This window comes from Protopterus annectens, chromosome 8.part0, assembly GCF_019279795.1.
Source record: "Protopterus annectens isolate FY-2018-M chromosome 8.part0, PAN1.0, whole genome shotgun sequence".
Lineage (NCBI taxonomy): Eukaryota > Metazoa > Chordata > Ceratodontiformes > Protopteridae > Protopterus > Protopterus annectens.
Window position 1 is genome coordinate 1,837,181,251 of NC_056741.1, and position 22,324 is coordinate 1,837,203,574.

The window sequence follows — 22,324 nt, forward strand, 5'->3', positions numbered from 1 at the left end:
ACTCCTGTTCAGCAAGCCATTTTCATCTTGAAAATAGTGGTCAAAATGGCAGTTGAGAGGAACTGATACTTGTCACACTCCTGATGACAGGATACTGACATTTGGTATAGAGCCTTTCGTCCTTGTCCTTGTGGTTCTTTGGATGCTCTATGGGTTTAAGTTATGAGCTATACTGACTTTTTCCTACATTTGTAGTACAGGCTCTTCAGGGACCATATGCTGGTTTAGGGGTCAGATGCCCATTAAAAGTTCCAATTTAAGAGGGAGACACTCAAGAATAATGTTAACTGGTGTCTCCTCTAACTTTTTTAATTTTACACAGTAAGAACGGGGTTCAAATCCACCTAACTTTAAACAGCAGGAACAGGGAGATTTGGATTGTAAATACAGTGGAGGTGGACTTGTTAATGAGCGCACAAACTGATACAAAGAGATGGGTAATATGTGAGCAAATTCCAGAACGTCAGTGATGCTTACCATATGAGTGAGAGACTCTAAGCACTGGATTTTTTTGACAAGAGTATCCTAAATTTCCAATGTTTTTACCGTATTCCAAAGCTGATGATGTCAGATCCAACAGGAGTCATCACATGGATAAACCGAATGAATGTAAAATCTTTTATTGGATCATAAAAAACACACAAGCGCTTTCACGTAGGTATTCCAAAGCTCCGTAACCTCAAGATTCCCCATACAGGACATTTATTGAAACTGTGGGTTCAGTTGTGGAATCTGACTAAACTGGAAAACCAATCCAAACCAGTGAGACAAAAAGCACAACCATATATTTTGGATTCTTTAGATTTTAAACGAAAGTTTAAACAGGGTGAACGAGAAGACCATCAATGGATGTTGAAACTATTGTCAGAACTGGAAAGTGAGGCAGAAACTGACCCCAGTGAAATTAGTTTTCAGGGAGATCTTGGAAATGGTGCTAAACAGTAATTGCTTCCACTTTTTTGATACTTGGTACAAGCACGAGTTGCCATGGGGGCAAGTATTACCTCCAGATAGGCAAACACTGCTCTTGCCTACTAGTAGGGCAAAGAGATCTATGCCTTGAAATTCACCTAATTTATTACCATCTTATTCATGACATTTCCAGTGTATAAGATAGTAATACAGAAAAACTTGATGAATTTATTAAATGATTTCTTGAAAGATGCCTCCCACCACACTGTTAAAGCTCCATTTCTGGATACAACTCCACAGACAAAATGAAGATGGGCTCCTGCTTTAAGACTTTTACTGTAACCAACAAGCTGAACAGGACCTGGTCAGCAGCATGTGTCCTTATTACTAAAAGAAAAATGTAAAGGTTTGAGGGTAGAAACACTCGCCTCTGAGCCTGAAATTCCTGACAAGTATTATTGACTTGGAAGATTTCATCAATAGAGCGTGCATAAAAAGAATGAAATACTAAATATCTTGAACCCCCATACATGTTGTGAAACTAAGTTTAAACCAGATGACATGATACCTTTGAAAGAATCTTGCATATGGAGGCTTTCCACATCTTGTGAAATATTGCTCTTGTATTGTTGTTATTTGTGCATTACCTACAACACTGACTCGGAGGCAATCAAATATCGAGTTCAACTGGTGAATTATGCTAGGTAACAGTCATCAGCTCCACACTAGATGATCCTCATTTTGTAAACAAAACAAAATCATTCTGAAGCTGGCTGGAGAGCAATCCACCAAGACAAAAGAAAACCAGCGTTATGGTACTGCCTGCTATGGAACTGCAAACTGTAGATATTGCTCATAAGCACCTCTGGCAAAACTGTATGCCCCACCCACCAAACCTAGTTCTCCACAAAGTTGAGACAAATTGCAGTTAAGTTTATGGTGGCATCTACACAAATTACCATGCATCTTATGCTGGCTAAACAACCAGAACCTTGAAAGCTCTTGTTTCTGAACACCCCCTATACCATCAAGAAAAATTACTAAGATGTGCTTTTTAAATATGGCCATACCTGTAGTAATTGTTCAGTTTTTCGTGCTCTGGAAAAATGGGGCAGTTACTTGTACAAGGTGATCTGTATTTCTTGCTAGCAATGGAGGAGTTATATTGGCATATCTGCCTGAAAGCATATAAACTCTTGGGATGTTGTGACTTCCATTACAAAGCATATTCAAACTCTGGGCACTTATCACAAGAGGTATTACTAACCTACAATTTTCCACATATTAGCTTAATATTTATATGGACAATGATGAACAGCTTTTCAGGTTGGACCAGTCTTATTGTAAGCTAAACACTGGGAGACAGGTGTGTGTGTGTACACCTATCATCTGACTATACAGATATAAAGACACCTGGGTCCCATGGACTTCCCCCTAAAGGGGCTACATTCCACAATTTCACCTTTGACATGACCCTTTTACAAAGATTGTGTTTGAGTCCCACACAGGACACCGGTGGTTGAAAAGCCATCATTTGCTCTAAGGATGGCAGCTCTGACACCTAGATTATAATCCTGGACAGCTTAGAGTACACTACTGAATTCCATGCATATACCCCCCACCCCAAACAGGTAAGTGTAACAGAAGCATTCTTCCTCAGAGGTTTATTTATCTATTTCCCTCACCTGCCACCCCAAACCAAGATGCTAACCACCAGGTCATCACAGATTGACTCGTACCACATAGCAGATTCACCAGAATGCAATATCACCTGCCAGTAATACCATCACTAACTTGACCAAGGGTTATTTCTGCTGAAAGGTGGCAATCCCTTTATTATAAAACCTTGTACACTCCCATCCTGTTTTCTCACATTTGAATTGAACAGTTTCTGGTTTACTTTTAAGTGTGAATGTGCAAGTTTCTCTCCCTTTTGGCTCAATAGTTGAACTAGGTTTGCTGGTAAAGAGATTTAACGTGTAGTTTTTAGGTAGTGGGACTTTTTCAGAAATTAGCACTGCAGACTGCCTGGAGAGCTATCAATCAAGTTTATCTTCCCAAGGCAGAGGGACAGGCCACCTCCACCTTCATGGTAACCTTTGATTTTTAACAAGACAGACTGGTTTTGATCTCTTGCATTATATGCTCTCATTTTGGTTTCTCCAGGGAGGATTGAAGGGTGGTAATTGTCAACCCAATGTTAAAACTCAACACTATGCTCACACTTTGCTAGCATGGGCAGACCAAAACGGGACTAGCCATTTTTTCACATGGTGGCCTTCACCCACTTGAGGTGTTTTTTACAACTGAAGAAGCCTTTATTTACAATGTAAAAATGTTTAAACACTTTTTTTGCAGAATTATCACTTAAGACCTAGGCAGACATTTATATAAAAGAAAACCAACCCATCTTAACATGTTCACATTTATACAATCAGTCCAACATAAATCAGTTTCTGCCTTCCCTTAAACCTCACTCCTCTTCCTGAACATTTATGCATGTATTATTCTGAAAATGCCCATCTTTTTCTATGCGACTTACTCCTGCTCTTAAAGATCCCACTCCCAGTTTTTCTACTACTTCAAATACAGTTGGTTTTGACATTGATTTCAAATTTCTAGTAACCGCTTTCTTGGCAGCCACCAGAATTAAAGTTAAAGTATTACTAATGTCTGGGCAAGTCAAATCCTGTTTCCAGTCACAAAAACAAAATTCCTTACACCTAGTTGCTCTCAATATTTTTACAGAGTATTCTGTAGGGAATGTTTACTCTACCAACTTATTACACTCCCAAAACATATGTTCCCAGGTACTTCTTTCTTCCCCATAACACCTCCAACATTTTCCATCTACCTGAGGAAAAGTTCTTAGAAGTCTGCTTGGAGATAAAAATACCCATGTAAATACTTAAGTCAAAAATTCTGAATCTTCCGAACTTGGTTGCATATTTAGAGAACTATCTCTCTAGTCTTTTCTAATCTCTGATTCCAATGGCTTTGTGCAATATTTTATATGTCCTACTAATTATCCCTTTTTAACAGCAGCTTCTCTTCTAGATTCAACTTAAAAACTCTACCAGAGCAGCTCTTTCCCTTTGCCTATACACTGCCTGATAAGGCATTCCTTATTGGGCATTGATGAGGAAGGCAGTCTATAGCTTGCAGTCTAAATGTCTTTACCTCCTCCCACTCTATTGCCTTTCACTCATTATTTGCTCCCAATACCTTGATTCCTTTGCCAGTTTTCTCAAGTAAATTTCCAATCCCCTCGTGCTTATTCACTGAACTTCTAATCGCAGTCATCCCTATCAGCAAAATCTTCATCAGCTTAGTTCACAGAATACTTTCTGGAACTTTTCATAATCTGTATGGTTGTTCTTAAGGATTTGCATACAAAATCCCAGTCTTTCCACATTTCTTGAATTTTCAATATCATCTTTGAATTGTAGCTTTCTGCTTATGTTGTGTATATGACCTTAATTGTGTATCTCTAAGTTATCCATTCAAATCGGGTAATTCTAAAATGCCTCATTCTACTTGAAGGATCATCCTTATCCTGCTTGACCCTTGCCCTGTTCCTTCCTAGATAAAATCCTTCAGCTTCTTTACTGTCCACATATGTCTGTTTTTTAATCATAAATTTTCTCGTATATATCACTAGCTATGGAAAATTTAATACTGTTCATCTGGAAAAACATGGATCGCTTTGCCAGCTTGTAGCGGTACAAATTTGTTTAGATTTTATCCATTTACTGCTTAATTTTTTGATTTGGTTCTTGTATACTGATGACATTATTCTTCATAGAAACCACCCCTCCTTGCCATCTGTCTAGATGTCCTTTTAGACTATCTGCTATGCAGTTGGCTAGCAAGCAAAAAACTTCAAGACAGATTCCATGCTCTTTGGTGTACACACACACACACACACACACTACTTCACCAACAAATTGCATGCATCAGGAGCAGTTATTAAAACATCATTAAAAATGTTCCAACACCTTGGCTGGAAGCTGTCAAGGAAACCGAACATCACAATGTGTAAAAAGTTCTGAAATCATAATTGACCAACCTGCTTTGCCTGGCTAGCTTCCTGATTTTAACCCTTTAGATTACAGTACAGGGTACTTCAAAATATAAATTGATTATTTTGAATGCAACTGAAGTTCTGAAGCATTTTCATTGATTACATTTTCTAAGCTGCTAGCCCTTAAGAGGATGGCATCATTTGCATGAGCTCTCTTAAATTGTGATGCAACAGGCATGTTTATGATGCTTTAATAAAGGCTTCTGATACCTGTTGTTTGGTAGTGAATTATTATACATCAAAGCCTCCTCATGCGCTCCAAAGTCACAATGGTGATGAGTAGTCGGACCCTTTTCAGTCATGAATTCAGAGAAAGTTTCAGGAAAACTATCCTTGCTAACCAGAGCACGTTCCCACAGAACTCTTCACAGATTATAGATCAATAGTAAAATATTTCCAGACGTGTACTGTAGTTGACAGGGGCTAATCTCACCCTTACTGTCTGTCAAGTTCTTCTTTTTTTAATCCCTGTTCTAGACCTAAAATACCCAAAAGTGATTTGCATACAAAGGGCAAGGGAATTTTTTTTTTCTATAGCTGGCTGTCAATTACAAAATGTTAATGGTGGCCAAGGAAAATCTTTATAAACCTTTATGTTGTATATACTGGAACAACACATGAATTGCCTCAATGTATAACATGGAAAAACAATGGGATTTACTCCTTGTGGTGTCTATCTAGGTTTTCTGTATCTGAATTACTTGATTATTTAACTGAAGGTCACTAATTGCACCCTTGTATCTGGGTTCTGGCTGAAAAGGATTCTCTGATCAGCTTACTTACCTGATCAGTAATGGAAAAATAACTGTTTCTGCAATCTGCTCCTTTCCAGACGATTATGCACGCCATACACACAAGCCTGTGAATTACCTTTCCTCACTACCTATGGAAGTAAGAATATTACTTGTATATTTTGATGGCTGATGAGACTTGCTGAATACTGGAGTAGGATAAGGGATGGGGTTTATAAGTGGTGGTCCTGAGCTTTTGGTGATGCAAGTTTGCTTCTATGAGATGCAGGTTTCTCCTTGACTGCTGTCTTCAAGGCTGTGTGAGGACACTCATTCTGGAGTCTAGAGTTCATTGAGTCAGATGTGGATCACCTGCAGCTGGTTACTCTGCGAAGCTTCAGTATCTGGGCTAATGATATGGTTGCTCTCACTAAGGAGCTCATTTGTATCGAGGATTTTGGGGCTGCTCGGGTTACTCTGTAGCAAGCTAACTTTAGTCACACTTTTGGGCTCACCTTCTTATTGTACATAAATGCCTTGCATTTGGTGGTGGAATCATGCTTGTTATCTGATCACATCCTTATCTGCTTAAGCCTTGCGCACTCTGTCTCACACAACTCCACACTAGCAAGACTAACTTTGCTAACCATATTACTCCCAACATCACTTTCAATATTATCAGTTTTTCCCAGAGGATAGAGCTTGATGCTGTGATAATAGGCCATTGGCACTTAATTTCTGCACTGCAGGTTATGATCACAGGTTGACCATAAGCTTTTCTTGTAACAAGGATTTAGGTTGGAGCAGCAGCGTAGGTCTGTGGAGTGATGGAATTGAGCTGGCTGAGCATTAAGGTACATGCTAGACTGAGATCTCTTCCAAGACCGGAGATCTTGGCAGAGGCTACCTGACCAGTTATGTTCAGCATGTAGCAGACAGTCTGTCCATATTAAACTTGATCCACAACAACCTAGTTCTATGAAGGAAAGATAGTGTATATTGAATCTGACAAACTTCCAAGTTAAGGAGGCTGTAGATGGGGGGGTCATGAAGTACACATGGCATATCTTGACCTAGCCAAAGCCTTCAGTGCCATTTCCCATGCTGGTATTATACAGAATCTAGATAGAAGATATGATATACAACTTCGGGAATAAGTTGAATAAAATTAAGACTCTACAAGTGGACAACTTGTATCTATGAAAATGTATGACAGTGGCATTGTTCCGATGGGTTTAAGATTCTTTAAGCAACCAATAGGGGTTGATATGAATGCTGAGAACATTAAAATTTGTAATGATATGTTTGACAGTTTTGGGAAACAGTTTATGGAATTTATAGTGTCGTGCAATGATTCGAAGCTTAGTGCATTGCTTAATGAAGTTGAATGTATGAACAAAACTATTACCAAAGACCTATTATTTCCCCAATGGGAGAAATTACATGTCAAACAGTTTGACTATGCTGAAAATAATTGTAAAAAAGCTTTTGAAAGGAAAAGTAAGAAATTTTCAAGGGACATGTATCAATATGAGAAGGGGATAGTGTACAGATGGAATACTAGACAGCAGAGGGAGTCTCCTCCGGAGGTTGTTTCCACTAGGAGACTTGATTTCACAAACTATCACAACCAAGAGGATGATTTTTTTAGAAGAGGGGAGGGGGTACTACAACTGGCAGCCTGTAGGTCGGAACAATCTGGGTCAGAACAAGTGGAACAAACACAGGAACCTTTAGGTAATCATGTTGAGATTAATGTCAATTATTGTCATACTTATGACTGATATTTTTCAGAAGGATATTTTTCATAACATTACTGAATTGTCACCAGAGAATATCATACATACTAGTGGTGATGTCAAAATTTACAATTACAGTTCTTGTGTAGTTCAACCTGAGTTATTTAATATTTTTACAAAAGGTATGACGTTTATTCCTGATAAGTCCTTTGATCTAACAGACACACTAATTGAGGTCAAATTATTCCTCAGAAAGCTCAATCTTGGAGTGTTTTTCCATGATAGTCCATTACAGCAATCAGCATCCTACAGTTTAAGAAAGAAAAGCACATTTACTCCCCCTATGCACAAAACAATAAGTTCCTTTGAAAATGTGATTAATACTCAGTTGTATGATTTATACAATAAACACAAATACAATAGGAAAAATCACATTTTGAAGAAACAGGTAAATACAGTGATTGATTCCTCATGTGAACAAAATATTAGGATCATGTCAGCTGACAAGGGGGGGAGGCATTGTCTTATATGACCAAGAAAAATACAGTAGCAGGATATTCGATCTTCTCAATAATTCAACACACTATGAGGTTTCTTCTTTAAATCAGGTGAATATAGCCCACCGTAGAATTGATTTATACTTGGAGTTCCTACTGGATGATCGAATAAGTGAAGATCTGTACAGGTTCCTTAAAGTAGAATTTCCTATTCTGGCAACTATTACAGGGATCCCGAAGGTTCACAAGAACCCGATGGATCCACCCTTTAGGCCTATTATTTCAGGGAGCCAAAGTAAGGCTTTTCCTTTTGGTAAGGTTAAAGATTATCTGCTCAAACATATGTACAGTTTCATAACTCACATAATGAAGGATTCCTGGCAATTCTTAGGTATATTTAAGCAAGATATTTGGAGTCCTAATTTGATATTTGTCACTATTGACATCAAGGATCTCTTTTCTTGTATTCCTAAGGAAGAAGGTACCCACAGATTTAACAACAGTATACGTAAACATAGTGGACTTGATATAGATACCATCCTCTTACTCACAGAATTTTTGGATATCGTACTTGACAATAACTACATATATTTCGAAGGGGAGTAGTATAGACAAATTTCAGGTGTAGCCATGGGGGCAGCTTGTGCCCCCATGTATGCGAATTTAGTACTACTTGACTGGGAGGAGGAATATATTCTATACTCCCCCTGGATGCAACATCTCAGATGTTATGTCAGGTACCTGGATGACATCTTTGTTCTGTGGGAGGGTGATGAAGCAATGCTTAAAAATTTCATTGATTATTTGAATCAAACCACTAGTTCTTTACAGTTCACTTATCAATACAACAGAGAGGGAATAAATTACCTAGATGTTTACATATACAATGATGGTCATTCTTTTCAGTCGAAGATCTTTAGGAAGGACACCTTCAGCAATGGCTATCTACATTTTGACAGTGCACATTCATATTCCTTGAAACGTAGTATAGTCAAAGGACAGTGTATTAGAGCTGCCAGAATTACCTCTGATAAGGACAGCATGTTGAGTGAAGTTGAATTTATTGGTCAGTTATTTAGGGACAAAGGGTATCCTACTAGCATGATTAATGATATCATCCAATATGTCTCTTATGAATGGGGTAAGAAGTACCTCCCTCTTTTAGGTGTAGGTTTGCCCACCAATAACAGGAGACAACCTGTTTTAACAGAGATACTAAGGATGTTAATTATACTAAGGCGTGTATTTTGAAACATGGTAAATACACCAAGAATGTGAAGGAAATAATTACATCCAACTGGAATATACTTACTAGTGATGAGGGAATAAAAGAGAAAATATGTAAAAGGCCGCAGTTTGTATGTAAAACTGGTACTAATTTGAAAAAAATCATTGAAGTAAAATCTAATTACAAAAGGAGAGGGTTGCACAACAGAGCAGGAACTAGGAAATGTGGCCATTGTAACTTTTGTGGGTACATTTTTGAAGAGGTAAATATTGTTTTGAACAATTATATTAGTAGCAAGATAACATTTAGCTATGGTAACTGTCAGACACAACATTTAATTTATTTGGCTATATGTAGTTCTTGTTCAAGTTATGTGGGGAAGACAGACCGTCGGTTAAAAAACAGGATCTACGATCATATTTTTTGCATTAAAAAACAAGATGTCAATAATGCACTTTATCGTCATTTAGCCAACAGTCCTGGATGTATTGGCTTCAAATTCGCCATTATAGAAGTAGTATCACCTAACCCCAGGGGTGGTAATATCAAGGCTGTGGTAGGCGAAAAGGAAATCAAATGGCAGGTTAGGCTTAATGCAGCAAGCCCCCCAGGACAAAATGAAGTTATACCTACAAAACCCCTAGTAAGAGTTTAGAATATTTAGGAGGACTTATGTCAAAGTCCACTTTTTATTATATTCGTGTCAGATTTATCTGGTTCACAACTATTTCACAACGTAATATTATTATATAGAATTTTTAAATGTCATTTGATTCTTGATTGTATAGGACTGTATAACTAATTTTCATGTTTATTTTCAACTTAATATATACTATTGACCAAGTTCAACAGTTTGATAAAGTTTACAGTATTACAGTATGATATTTATATTATATATGCAAGACTTTTTAGTTAAATCACTGCTGATAAATTTCTTATTGAGAGTTATTATATTTGTATTGGTAAGGATAGGGATGGAGTACAAATTAAGTACACTTCTGTATCATTCATGAAAATATATGGCAGAAAGTTATATTTTTAACCTCTGTATTTTTAAATTAGTTGATTTTAGTTAATTGAATAACTAATGAACTACAAGAAAGGCGGGCTTTTTGGGTATATAAAGGAATGTTATATCATTCATGTTCTGATGAAGTCTTTATACTTAGATGAAAGCGCTCAACCTACTACTTGTTTATTGTTCAAATAAAGAGAACTGAATTGTGTTTGAATCCTGGCGTTTCCTTGGATACAACTGGCTTTTTATCGTTTTTTGGATTATACAGAATCTAAATACTTGAAAAATTGACCCGTATGTGATAATATGGATTGCAAGCTGGGTGAAAGATGCCACACAGTGTGAATTGCAGGTGCTTCATCAGATGGTATGAAAGTAATAATCTTCTGAGCTCAAAGCTGGGACCTCTCCTCCTTGGCATTGACCTCTCTGATCTCCAAGCAGAAATACAAGACTGCTAGCCAGCAATATCTGTAGGCAGCTGCAGACTGGAGGCTGTCACTCTGATACCCCAAACCACCAGAATGGGCTCTGTCTAGTAAACTCTTGGTTTACCAAAATAGACATCCTAAATCTAAAAAATTGTAATATTTTTAGTAGACAGCTCCCTCCTCTCATCATAGTATGCAGAAAACAGAGCTAAAAAATTAAAATGTAGTCTCGGACCTGTGAACTTGGGCTGCTGATTCCCTTTTCTTTTCATGTGACAGCAGTTGACAGAAAATCAATCTTTCTTTCTATGACTCTGCTAATTGCCAAAGGATTATCACAAATGTCTAAAGAAGTCATCAGTACCGTATACTCTGCATTGACTAGACCAGTTATGGAGTACAACATCCCCTTCAGGATGTATGTTGATTTAAAAGCATCAAACAATTGGACCATGAAGGTTCTTAACCAAAAGGATCACTGGTCTACGATCCTTGAGCTAGCAAAAAGATGCTGGGAAGTTCTGTCCTTTTTTAATTCAGTGCCTTTATAGATTTGAAGGAGACCGTAAGCAAGACTATCTTTATTTCTGCAAGCCCAGTGGCTCCACTAGTACTTAAACCAGGTACCTAAATCTTTAATGGATGCAAAACATGGTGGGAGGGATAGAATTCTAACCCACTGCATCCCCCACCACCTGCAATAAACTTCCCTCTCATGTTAAGCTGTGTGATTTACTATCTTCCGTCATTTAACTTATATAACTAATTCAGTATCCACAAACCTAATCAAAGATTGGCCTGAGGGGAGGGTACTAGCAAGGCATAAATGGCCATAAGATTCTATCCCTGGAATATAAATGTATGATAGATACCATTGCTAAAGACACTGCCTATGTCTGACTACTGCTCCCACATAAATAGTTGTATTAATAAGGTAGTCCTTATCCTCATAAAATAGAATCTGAAATTTAAAAATAGATCCTTCTAGTGGGATACCCATAAAAATTAAAACAATAGAAAGTTAATTATCTATGCTTAAGACATTTTATTGCACTAACTTAACTGCATAAACAAGCAAACTAGCAAAGCAAATAAGGGAACCCATAGGAAGCTCACAAATGACTAAACTTAATTTTTTTTCCATTTTGTGTTTTTTTTTTTTTTTCAGGATATTGGACACCTAACTATGTTTGGAGGAAGTAGACAGTAGTACTGCCCAGTTTTGACCCTTGGGCATTAGCAAATCTCCTACCTGAGAAACTTGCAAATTTTGATCCACATTTTATTTGACATTCCCAGATGCTCTCTAATTACTATGGAGCAAATCTACTCAGTCCTTTCAAAAGCTAAGAATACCATCTGTGGGTATGCACATCATGGTGGGTTGTCGGATTAACTAGGGTTCTGATTTAGCAATGATCATGTTCCTGATGCCTTGAAAATTTCTATTACCTCTAATGACTGTATTAAGAGGAAAGGTGGTGGAATTGCTTTAATATTTCCCAACAGCACCACATTTCCCCTTGCAGCAAGCCTATACTAAAGTTCAGTTTAGCATAGCTTCTTATTGATTTCCTCAAAATAAACTGTTAGAAACAAATATGCATTGCTGTCCTTTAAATCCCTCCTAGTGACAATGCGGCTATACTGGAAGATATCCTACAATGGATACCCATCCACAAGAAAAAAAAATACTGCTAGGTGATGTAAATGTCAATTGGCTGGATATAAACTCTAACTCCCCTACATCTAGCATGAACTTGTGTGGGTTCACACAACTAATTAGCCCCACACATTATAGCACATCATCAAATTTCCTATTAAACTGGATCCTAGTATCAGACCATAGTAAATAACACCACCACAGGTATAGTGTCAGATACACTGATTATCTGGATATGTGAGATGTCGGGTCATACAGATTGAGAGATAAACAGCATATTTATAAAACAAAATGCAACCTTTCCAAGTTTAACCTAGAAATGTTAGTTACTACACTATCGTATATCAACTGCAACTTTGTAAAAATCCTCCCCTTAGATGATATTGTAAATGAATTAACTACAACTTTTCTAAATACCCTTGCACCTCCTACAAGGAAGAGACTAAAACCAAATGTAATTTGGCTGTCCAAAATGAGAAGAATGCTAATGTAGGATAGAAAAAAAGCATGGGAAAATTGGCAAAAACATAAAACATCTCTATCTTGAATTTCTCAGCCAGAATTCAACCCAAACCCCTCTCCCGATAACTCGCCATTTGAAACTGCAATAGCATCTCTAACCAAGGATTCCTTAACATCTAATCTCAATCCTGCCACATATCATCCAATTTCACCTTCAAACATTCCCAAAAAATATATTAACTATAGCATTGCCTATCCTGTCTTCAGTCCTTAAATAGTTAAATCCAGGAATCTCCCATTCCTTCACTCTGGAAAATGTCACACATTATCCCTCTGCACAAAGGAGGAAACTCAATAGACATAAATTTAGACCTATAGCAATCTTATCTCCCTGTGACAAAATACTTGAAAAAAAGTCTAGCAGTTTTTGAATACAATCTCCTGCAAGAACTCCTATCTCCTACACAACAGGCTTCTGTCCTCCGCATAGTATTAGCACCGCCCTTCTAACTTATTGTGAATAAAGCTGGAGATAATGGCAATGAGTCTTTTCCTTATTTCTAGACTTATCTAAAGCCTTTGACACAGTTTCACAGCAAACTTCTACTTCAAATGTCCTCACTAGGTCTCTTAGTCAACCCTTCTGTGGTTCAGAAGCTACCTGTCCAATAGGTATCGGTCAATAAAATGGCACTCAGCACACACTCCTTACCTCACACTCATCACTGGTATACCACAAGTCTCTATCATTGGTCCCCTCCTTTTTAACATTTTCACCAATGCTCTGTATACATCGACACAAAAGGCCACCCTAGTACAATACACAGACGATTCCACTCATTTGGACATCTGCCCTACATGGTAAACCTCCAAAAAATTACTCTGGAAACTTTCAGTCACTGAAACATGTTTTGTAACTCACAACTCCTGCTCAACTTGAAGACCAATCCTTGTCCCATGAAGAAACAAAATTCAAATCCTCTCTCTCCATAATACAACTGTTGAAGTCTCCTCTCACAGCAAATTATTAGGGGTGATAGTGGATGATAAGCTTACATTTGACCTGCATATACAAAATTGCATAAGAATAACTTATGGAAACCTAGGGATGCTTTACAGAGCCAAAAACATTCTTACTGATGCAACTAAAGCTACACTTGCCACTATATCTCCTCCTCACACAAATGGTGCTCCCATCCTTGCTAACCTCCAGGCTTCACAAAATTTAAAACGTGAACAATGCTATAACAAAGCTGATAAATTTGCAACAAATACCCCGTTCAGAACCCACCACCACTGTATAGCATTAAAAAGCCTAAATTGCCTAGAACTGCCTCCTCCACTAACATAGACGCAGCTTTTTGCCACCTCTGCTGGATCTTGCCTGTACTTGTTCAAGGCTGCCAAGGCATGGAACTCCTTACCTGTATCCATTAGGGCAATACTCTCCCTCCATTAGGGCAATACTCTCCCTCCCATCTTCCAAACACCACTCTGAAAGGCCTAGCTAAAATCTGGCTTTGTTGTTGTTCAGAATTAGGATAAACTACATCCATAAATGTGAAGTACCTTTTTCATTCATTTATACGTCTTTACTCTCCCTTCTTCACCTACCACTTTACTTTATATTGAATTATGTTTCCTGACTTTTGTTTAAATGTACCACAAGACTTTTTCCCAGAAACTTAATATTGCAATTCTTGTTTTTATTAGACTAAGGTACCATTAATTTCTGTACAAACTTACATTTCTATAAATATTAAGTGATTGTCGTTTATCTTCTATTGATTCTTCACCAGTGTTTTTATATTGTCACTAGTTTGTTAGTTATTTAAACTCTGATGTAGGTTTTATTTGTTTTATTTTTTAACATTGTAAAATTATTCTTAAAATGTTTGGAGCTTTTCTCCCTGGTCCTCTTTTTTTTGGTTTCATTGGTCTCTAGCCTCATATGTAAAATTATGGGAATAATTCATTGAGTTATTTGGACACTAAAACTCTCTCAGCTCTGGGTCCTCATCAGTTTGGCTTTGTCAAAAGAAGGTCCTGCATCATTTGACCTCATTGGTTTCTTTGAAAAAGCCCCAAAAGCAGTGATAGTGGTTGTAAAAAGCCAGAAAAGCAGTGGTAGTGGCTGCACAATACACAAGGACATGGCCAGGTGTGAATATGCTACAACATTTTTCCCCATGTAGGCATTATTGTCAGAACTATAACTCTGAGTATAAATCTTTGTGTAGTGGATAGCTCATCTGTGGTGTGACAGAGCCCCAGGTGCCATTTCTCAAAGCCAAAAAAAAAAGTTACCATAGGGCTGTCCTATTTGTCATCTACTTGTCTCACATTCAGACCATTCCTGTTTTGTGCTCGCCTATATAGGGAGGTGACTGTGAACTTGGGTGTTGGTGTTCAATCTTCTACATACTCCCAACTGCTCCATCATGAGTTAGACAGTGTTAATAGTTGGTGCAAGGACAATGAGCTCAAATTAAATATGAAAAAAATCTACAGTTAATTTTGTTGCACTTTCACTCTCCATATAGGCGCAACACCACTTGAATCAGATACCGTGATAAGGGATGGGAAAATACTTTATTTCTGGCTCGTATATATTTTCTTAAAGAATCTTTGAGAATACTTTTCTTGAATCTCAAGAGATCCAAAGAAATCTCAGTTCCCATTTACGTATATCTCTTCAGACCCATTATTGAATATAATAACCATTTTGACATGCATTTGTTTAAACATACCACTAAACTTAAATGGCCTCAAAAATGTTGGTTATCAGGCAGACTTGACAACCCATTCTATGCACTCTTTTTTTTTTTTTTTTTTTTTTCCCTTGGAATTCTTCATGGGGATCTTTGTCTAGCCTTTCAAGTCATGAAAGACCCAATCCATTTTTACCTCCTTTTCCAGGACAAAATAGTTGCTTAAATACATGTTTAAAGAATATTAACCTTAAACAGATAAGACACTGCATGATTGGTTCATATCCTAACGTATTCACTTCTGGACCAAACTTGCACTAAATGCCCATCAGAGCAACATCATTCTACCTTTAAAATAAACCTAGGTAATTGGATTGGCAGCATCAGATTTATCCCCTAGTTTATCTTGTATTCCCTTCAGGGTGGAGGTAACGTTTGAGTATGGGTTATTATGGCTCTGCAGACTGATTTGTTTTGTACCTACCTGTGAAGCTAGAAGTGTTCTATACTTGCCAGTTATGATAAATATGGGAAAATGTATGACCAAATGTGTAGAACACATTTGTTGGCTAATAACGTTAGTAACATCAATGCTCCTCTATCACGCACACTTAAGACTATCCAGTGGGGAATGCTGTAGAAATGGCTCAAATGAAGACTTCCAGAAGGCTGCTCTGGATACTGAGAATCTCCTTATCTACTTCTATCTAAAGCGTGCAAACAGAAGTGTCTAGATAATGCATTTAAACTTGTCCTTTAATGTAATTCTAACATTTGTAAGTGCATTGCAGCATTTTGTGGGTTAAGTGTCTCAATTAGTTTTTATCCTTGGACGTTTTTTAATAAAACTTTTCTCAAACTGTGGCCTAGATGTTGCTGACCTACCTGATATCACCCTATGGATGATGTTGGGATGCATTCATAGACTGAAAAGGCATAACTTGCATGTTGAGTGATTGAATCCGTTAATGTCGATGGATGCATCCCCATGCTACCCCTTTACAGATGTCCTGGGGATGAAAGTTAAGTAAATCCTTGGTGATGCCAGCAGGGAAATTTTACAAAAAATTACAAGCAACAGAGCACAGAAAAATAATAATCTAATGGAGGGTAAATGCATCATTGATTTAACAACTGCATTCTGTGATGCTGAATGTAAGAAAAAAAACACTGGAAAGTCACTTTAATGATAACATCCAACAGGAGAGATTTTTTTTCCTGTTGCCCTTGGTTTGTGGCACAGAAGGATGAAGCCCTGAATGTAATGCAGGTGACTGGGGTTTGATTAGCTGTCCAGCACTGGGGAAGACAGATGAGTAGGAAGAGGTGAAAGGGTCTTGCACTTCTCTACTAAAGTGAGGGTGGGATTTGCATGTACCCAGAGGCACACTGGCAATCTGATCTCCTTGATGGAGACCAGAATAACCACCACTCGTGTTGTGGAGGGGCAGGACTGCTTGGCAAAAATGCCCCTTACAGAAGGAAGACAATGCCCTCCATGGGCAATCCATTGGATGCCCCATCCTAGCACCTTTCCTGGTGCAAGAATGGATGTGGTCAAGAGAAAATGGGGAGGCTGCTTCAAACTCCCCTATTGGCCATCATTGATGGCCGCTTTCAGTTAACTCTTGACTGGTGCTCTGAATGAATTAACAGAGAGAGAGAGGGTCTGATTGTTGGCAGGCAGTTGGGGCAAAAATTACAAGAGTCTGTTTACTACAGAAATAAAAATACATTTTTTTTCAAGATATGTCCATTTTGTAGGATGGTGGTTGGTGGATGGAGTCTCCTTTTTGGCAATAACAGACTGCTATATATTTATAACTTGTTTAAGATTGGAAGAATTAATATTTTTTCTTTCTCTTCCTCAACCCCCCTCAATATACCCTCCTTATCAAGGCTTGGATGCAAAGGTGTACTGTGAAGAGAGTCACATTGATGTACTTGTTTCAAAGGGCTTCTTTGTTTGGCGAAATATCACACCAGCCTCTGTACACCTGAAGGACCCTTCTTGTTCAGCTGATCTTCAGCCAGTTATCCAAGGCCATGATGAACAATATTACAGGACTCGCCTCTACCACTTGGGGAACAGGAGCTGTGGAACAGAAATCCTGGTAAGATATCTGTTTAAATTTGACAAGGCAAAGTAGTAGTACTATATGGTGCTGTATTATGCAGGATTACCTTAACAATGCTGTTCTTGAGAGAACGGGTAGACAATGCAACTAATGGGCTCCTGAAATTGTCTTTGAATAGCAACTTGCTGCTTTGTAATGACCTGATAAATTGAAAGGAATGGTTTATTTAGTTTACTGTGCAGTTTTGACATGGGTGCTTTTGAATGAGTAACTTTTTATGACATTTTTGGTTCCACTGAAGCTACAGCAGTTTGTGTTCTGGCATTTGGCTGTATATGCTGCAGCCATCTAAAGACATTCTTATCCTGGTCCAGGCACTGATGCTCTTCCTCTTGGCTATACTAATGATAAGTTTATACATGCCAGGACTTTGAATGCAGAGTCCCTACATGCTGGAAAAAGACTGAAAAAGCAGGAGCAAGCAGCTATCGAACATTGTTCTTTTTTTAAACTCCAAGGGGAGCAAGCTGCCCACACTCATTAAATGTGTATTTTCACCTACAAGATCACCATACCTTGGAAAAGGTATATGTAAATTCAGATTCTTCAACAATTCAGTCTCTAAATTGCAGGACTCCCCAGTACAGGTCTTGTTCCTCCTTATGGTTATCCACCAAGGCACATCAGAAGTCTTAAAATGGAAATAGGCCATTTCTTTGGTAAAGGATAAAATAAATGTTTGATATTGTGTTTACAGCCGAGTATGAACTTTGCTGGATTCTAATCTTGTATGCATACACAAACTTCTGCTACTGATTTGAGTAAAAGTATATGTGATTGCCAGCATGTTGTCCTGGTTTTGAAGGCTAGTGTTGTGCAGTGACCATCCTTACAGCTCCAATATAAAGTTGGGGACTTTACATCCCATTATGTACTATTTTTTTCCAAAATGTCTGTAAATGCTGTATCTTACTTTTTGGTTACAGCTCATGAAGTTTTTAGGCAAAACTAGCTTTTTCTCCATGTGCTTCATGGACGAAACTTTTTGCTGCCATCTATGTGCTTGCATACATCCATTGCTTGGCAGGGTACTGTATTTAGAAATTGGTGCTAAAACTTATTCTTTGCCCAAGTTAACTAGTCTACTGAAGTGGCACCTGAGAGACTATTGCACTTTCCACAGAGTTATCTAATCAGCTAATATGCATGAACTTTGCAGCTAACCAAATCAGCTGTAGAAGAGTTCCATGCTTGCAGTATTTTGGCATCAGTTAATCTTCTAAAACTGCCCCAGTCCTCATTTTGCAGTAGTCCTTGCTGATCTGTCAGGATTTGCAATTTTCCCATGTCCAAAACACTGCTTCCATTGGTGAATAATGGATCCTAACATTCTGTGCCAGGAGTGAGCTCTTTGCTATTTTAACCAGTTGCTGTTGTTTTATCCTCTGCAAGGGTATGGCCATTTTTAACGGATGTCATGAGATTCATTAACCTTTCAACAAATTTCATCCACCACTAGCCTGAGTTTTTCCTGAGAATCTCTTACTATTTTCATTGCTTCGCTGTACCCAAGATTTGTACCAAGTTCATGCTTTTTTGCTTGTACTTGGTGGATTATTTTTTGTTATATCTTAGTGCTATAAAGTAGCTAGCAATCTGAAGCATTGCCTTTAGCAGTGTAAAATAAGCAATAGGTATTGGCTAAGTGTCTTTGCATCCAGTATGAGTATTTCTGCTGTTAAGCCAACTTAAGCTAGTGATTTAAGCAGCACAATATCAGCAGTCTTTCAGTGGGTCTTTCTGAGGTGCGTGTTTTGCTTGGTCTGAGAAAAATATAACTTTTTAAAAAGCACATCCAAGAACTAAATACTCCGCAAGCAGTATTGAAAAATGAAGGCTCCAAACCACAAGTAAATTAAATGTAAGCGCTTTCGTTTACTAATGTGCAGCAAACTTCTTCAGACAAACTGTTAGTTACAATAAACAGTTTAAATACTGTGCAAGCATGACATCATCACACACATTGGACAAACCCTGCACACATTTAAACTGACAGCAGCCAAAAAATGAAACCTAAATAAATGAAACTCATCAAAATACAATAAATACATAAACTAACCCAAGTTATTACTCACTAAAAACAATATCATACTCAAGTTACATCATATATATAATTATATCAATCATTAAAAACTATATATCAAAAATATTTCAAATATAAAACTGTATAGGCCCGTGTATATATGCACGTACACAGACGTTTAAACCACCAACCAAGAAACATCAGGAATCATTAATTAAATGTATATAAAAAATGTGTTTGCAGCAATAAATGCATAATCTTGATTTCAGCATACACTTAATGGATAAGGTGTCATTTAGCCCTGGGGGGTGTATGAGCATTAAGCCTAAGCTGCCAGGCGAATTCTTTTTCCTCTAATGTCAAAGATGTTGGCCCCCTCTATCATTCTCTATTACTCTGTCAATAGTTAGAAACAGGAATTCATGAGTAGGGTTCAAACCTACATGCCTAGAAAAGGCATTATTCAAGTTCTTCCTATTAATATTATAAATATGTTCGTAAATTCTAAGCTTCAAGGATCTATCAGTCTTTCCTATATAAAAAGACTGACAAAGCTTACACATACTCAAATAAACAACCCCCTTTGATTCACAATTAAATTTCCCCTTAACTGAAAAATGCTGATTATGTATCGTGAAAGTGCTAATATGCTTGCATGACTGACTATGCCCACATTTAGACATGCCATGATGAGGGGAATGTGTGTATGATGTACAATTATCAAGTATTGCTTTCAAATTCCACCCCCTCCTAAAAACCACTTTTGGTGTATAACCCACTTTATCTCGAATGGATGTATCCTCATAAAGGAAGCACAAGTTTTTTATTAATATAACCCTCAAAGGTGCATCCAGTGAAAAACCCAATTGTATTGACCCTAGTGGTTTGCAGTTGTAGGGGTTCATTATCAATTGTTGTATAGGTGCATTCCAATATAAGGTTATGTTCACCAATAAGCGGCAAACCGTCGTCTACCTGTATGGAAGCAAATTCTTGTCCAATTGTGTTCCCCATCAACCTATCTCCTGTCATATGTTCGCACTCCCTTAAACCAACCAGAAGTGGTTTAAATACCCCATCCATTCTTTTGCACTGAACTTCCCTGATTAGCTGACCCACTAGACTCAAGGGATAAACCCCTCTTAAGGAACATTCCCCTTAATAAATTACAGTCTTCTAAGTAGTCAGAATCAAGGGTCACCATCCTTGCGGCCCTAACAAGTTGCCCTTTGATGACCGCTCTTTTATGGTGATGAGGGTGGGAGCTTGTATAATGGAGAGAGGCATTTGAATATGTGGGTTTCCTAAAAATCTTGGATGTAAATCTCTTATTAACCCTATCTTTGGTCAACTCAACATCCAAATACGCTATTTTATCTACCTAAAAGTTGCACACAAATTCCAAAAAGCTATTGGACCCCAAAATATAATGTACAAAGTCTAATGCCATGGATTCACCCCCTTTCCAAATAATGAAGATGTCGTCCAAATAGCAGGTGTACCACAGAGCTCTTCATTGGAAAACATTATCCTTAAATAAAAAGTTTTTCTCCCAGTGGGCCATTACAATATTTTCAAAAGTGGCTCCACAGGGTGAGCCCATAGCTACACCAGTCTTCTGCAAATAATATTCCATATTAAAGATGAAAAAGTTACTTAATACTAAATCCAATAGGTAATCAATGAGATTTATAGTCAACCCATCCATGCATCCAGTAAAGAGCCCCTTACCCAATTCCTCCCTAAATCTTGGGGAATTGGTGTATAAAAGTCCTGGACGTCGGTTGTTAAAAAATTAACTTCATTGTCATACAGTAACTTATTAATGGCTTCTAAAAATGCCCAAGAATCTTTACATATATGGGATTCTGTTAGTAATACTAGCTTCAATTTAGAATCCACAAATTTGGCACACCCATAAGTAATGGATTGTCTCCCATCCACAACTGGTCGTAGTGGAGGGTTCACCAGATCTTTATGGATTTTTGGTAATCCAAAAATGACAGGCACAACTGGGGAAGTAATGTTTAGATAGTTATACAAATTAATGTCAACTGAACCACCAATGAACAGGTCATTGATGAAATCTTTAATTTGCTGGTAAGCACCATTGATTTCATTCCTAGAGATGCATTCTCCTCACATAATCATCATTATTCATGAAAATCAAGCCTCCTCCCTTATCAGGTTTTATAATGTGAATTTCAAATCCATTAAGGCTTCTCTTTCAGAGGCAGATAAATTAACATGTCGGTGATGCACCAATCTATTATTCAAAAGGGACCTGATATCATTCTGACACACCCTCTTAAATAAAAGAATAGCCGTCTGTAGTAGGGGGTTGAAGACACTGGCAATCCTAAAATCAGACACCAAACTGTTAGAATTACCTAATAAGACATTCAAATTAAGCTTCCTAGTGCAAGATTTAAAATCCATTAATGTCTTTACCAAGTCACTCCATTTACACGGCACAAAGGTAAGGCCTTTAGCCAAGGTCTCTATCAAATTAGCTGATGGTTCAAAATCAGAGTAATTAAATATGTTAAAATCACCAGTGCTGTTAGAGAGTTCGCAATGTATTGGGACATTCAGTGGGCCCTTCACATATATTACAATTGGTTGGCCCTTCACATATATTGGCTAAGTATTGGGCTCTGTCCAATTTATTTCCTCCTGTCTGTTCT

At 37.7% G+C, this 22,324-nt stretch overlaps 1 protein-coding gene across 3 annotated transcripts in view; it reads left to right on the forward strand.

The window, feature by feature from the left end:
- The window catches only part of LOC122808127 (uromodulin-like), a 322,838-nt gene that overhangs the window by 106,293 nt on the left and 194,221 nt on the right, over nt 1-22,324 (forward strand). For all 3 annotated transcript variants that reach the window (XM_044079092.1, XM_044079094.1, XM_044079093.1), the window contains one exon: nt 17,376-17,590. In XM_044079092.1, coding sequence (XP_043935027.1) covers nt 17,376-17,590 — 215 coding nt within the window. The remainder of the gene's footprint in view (nt 1-17,375; nt 17,591-22,324) is intronic.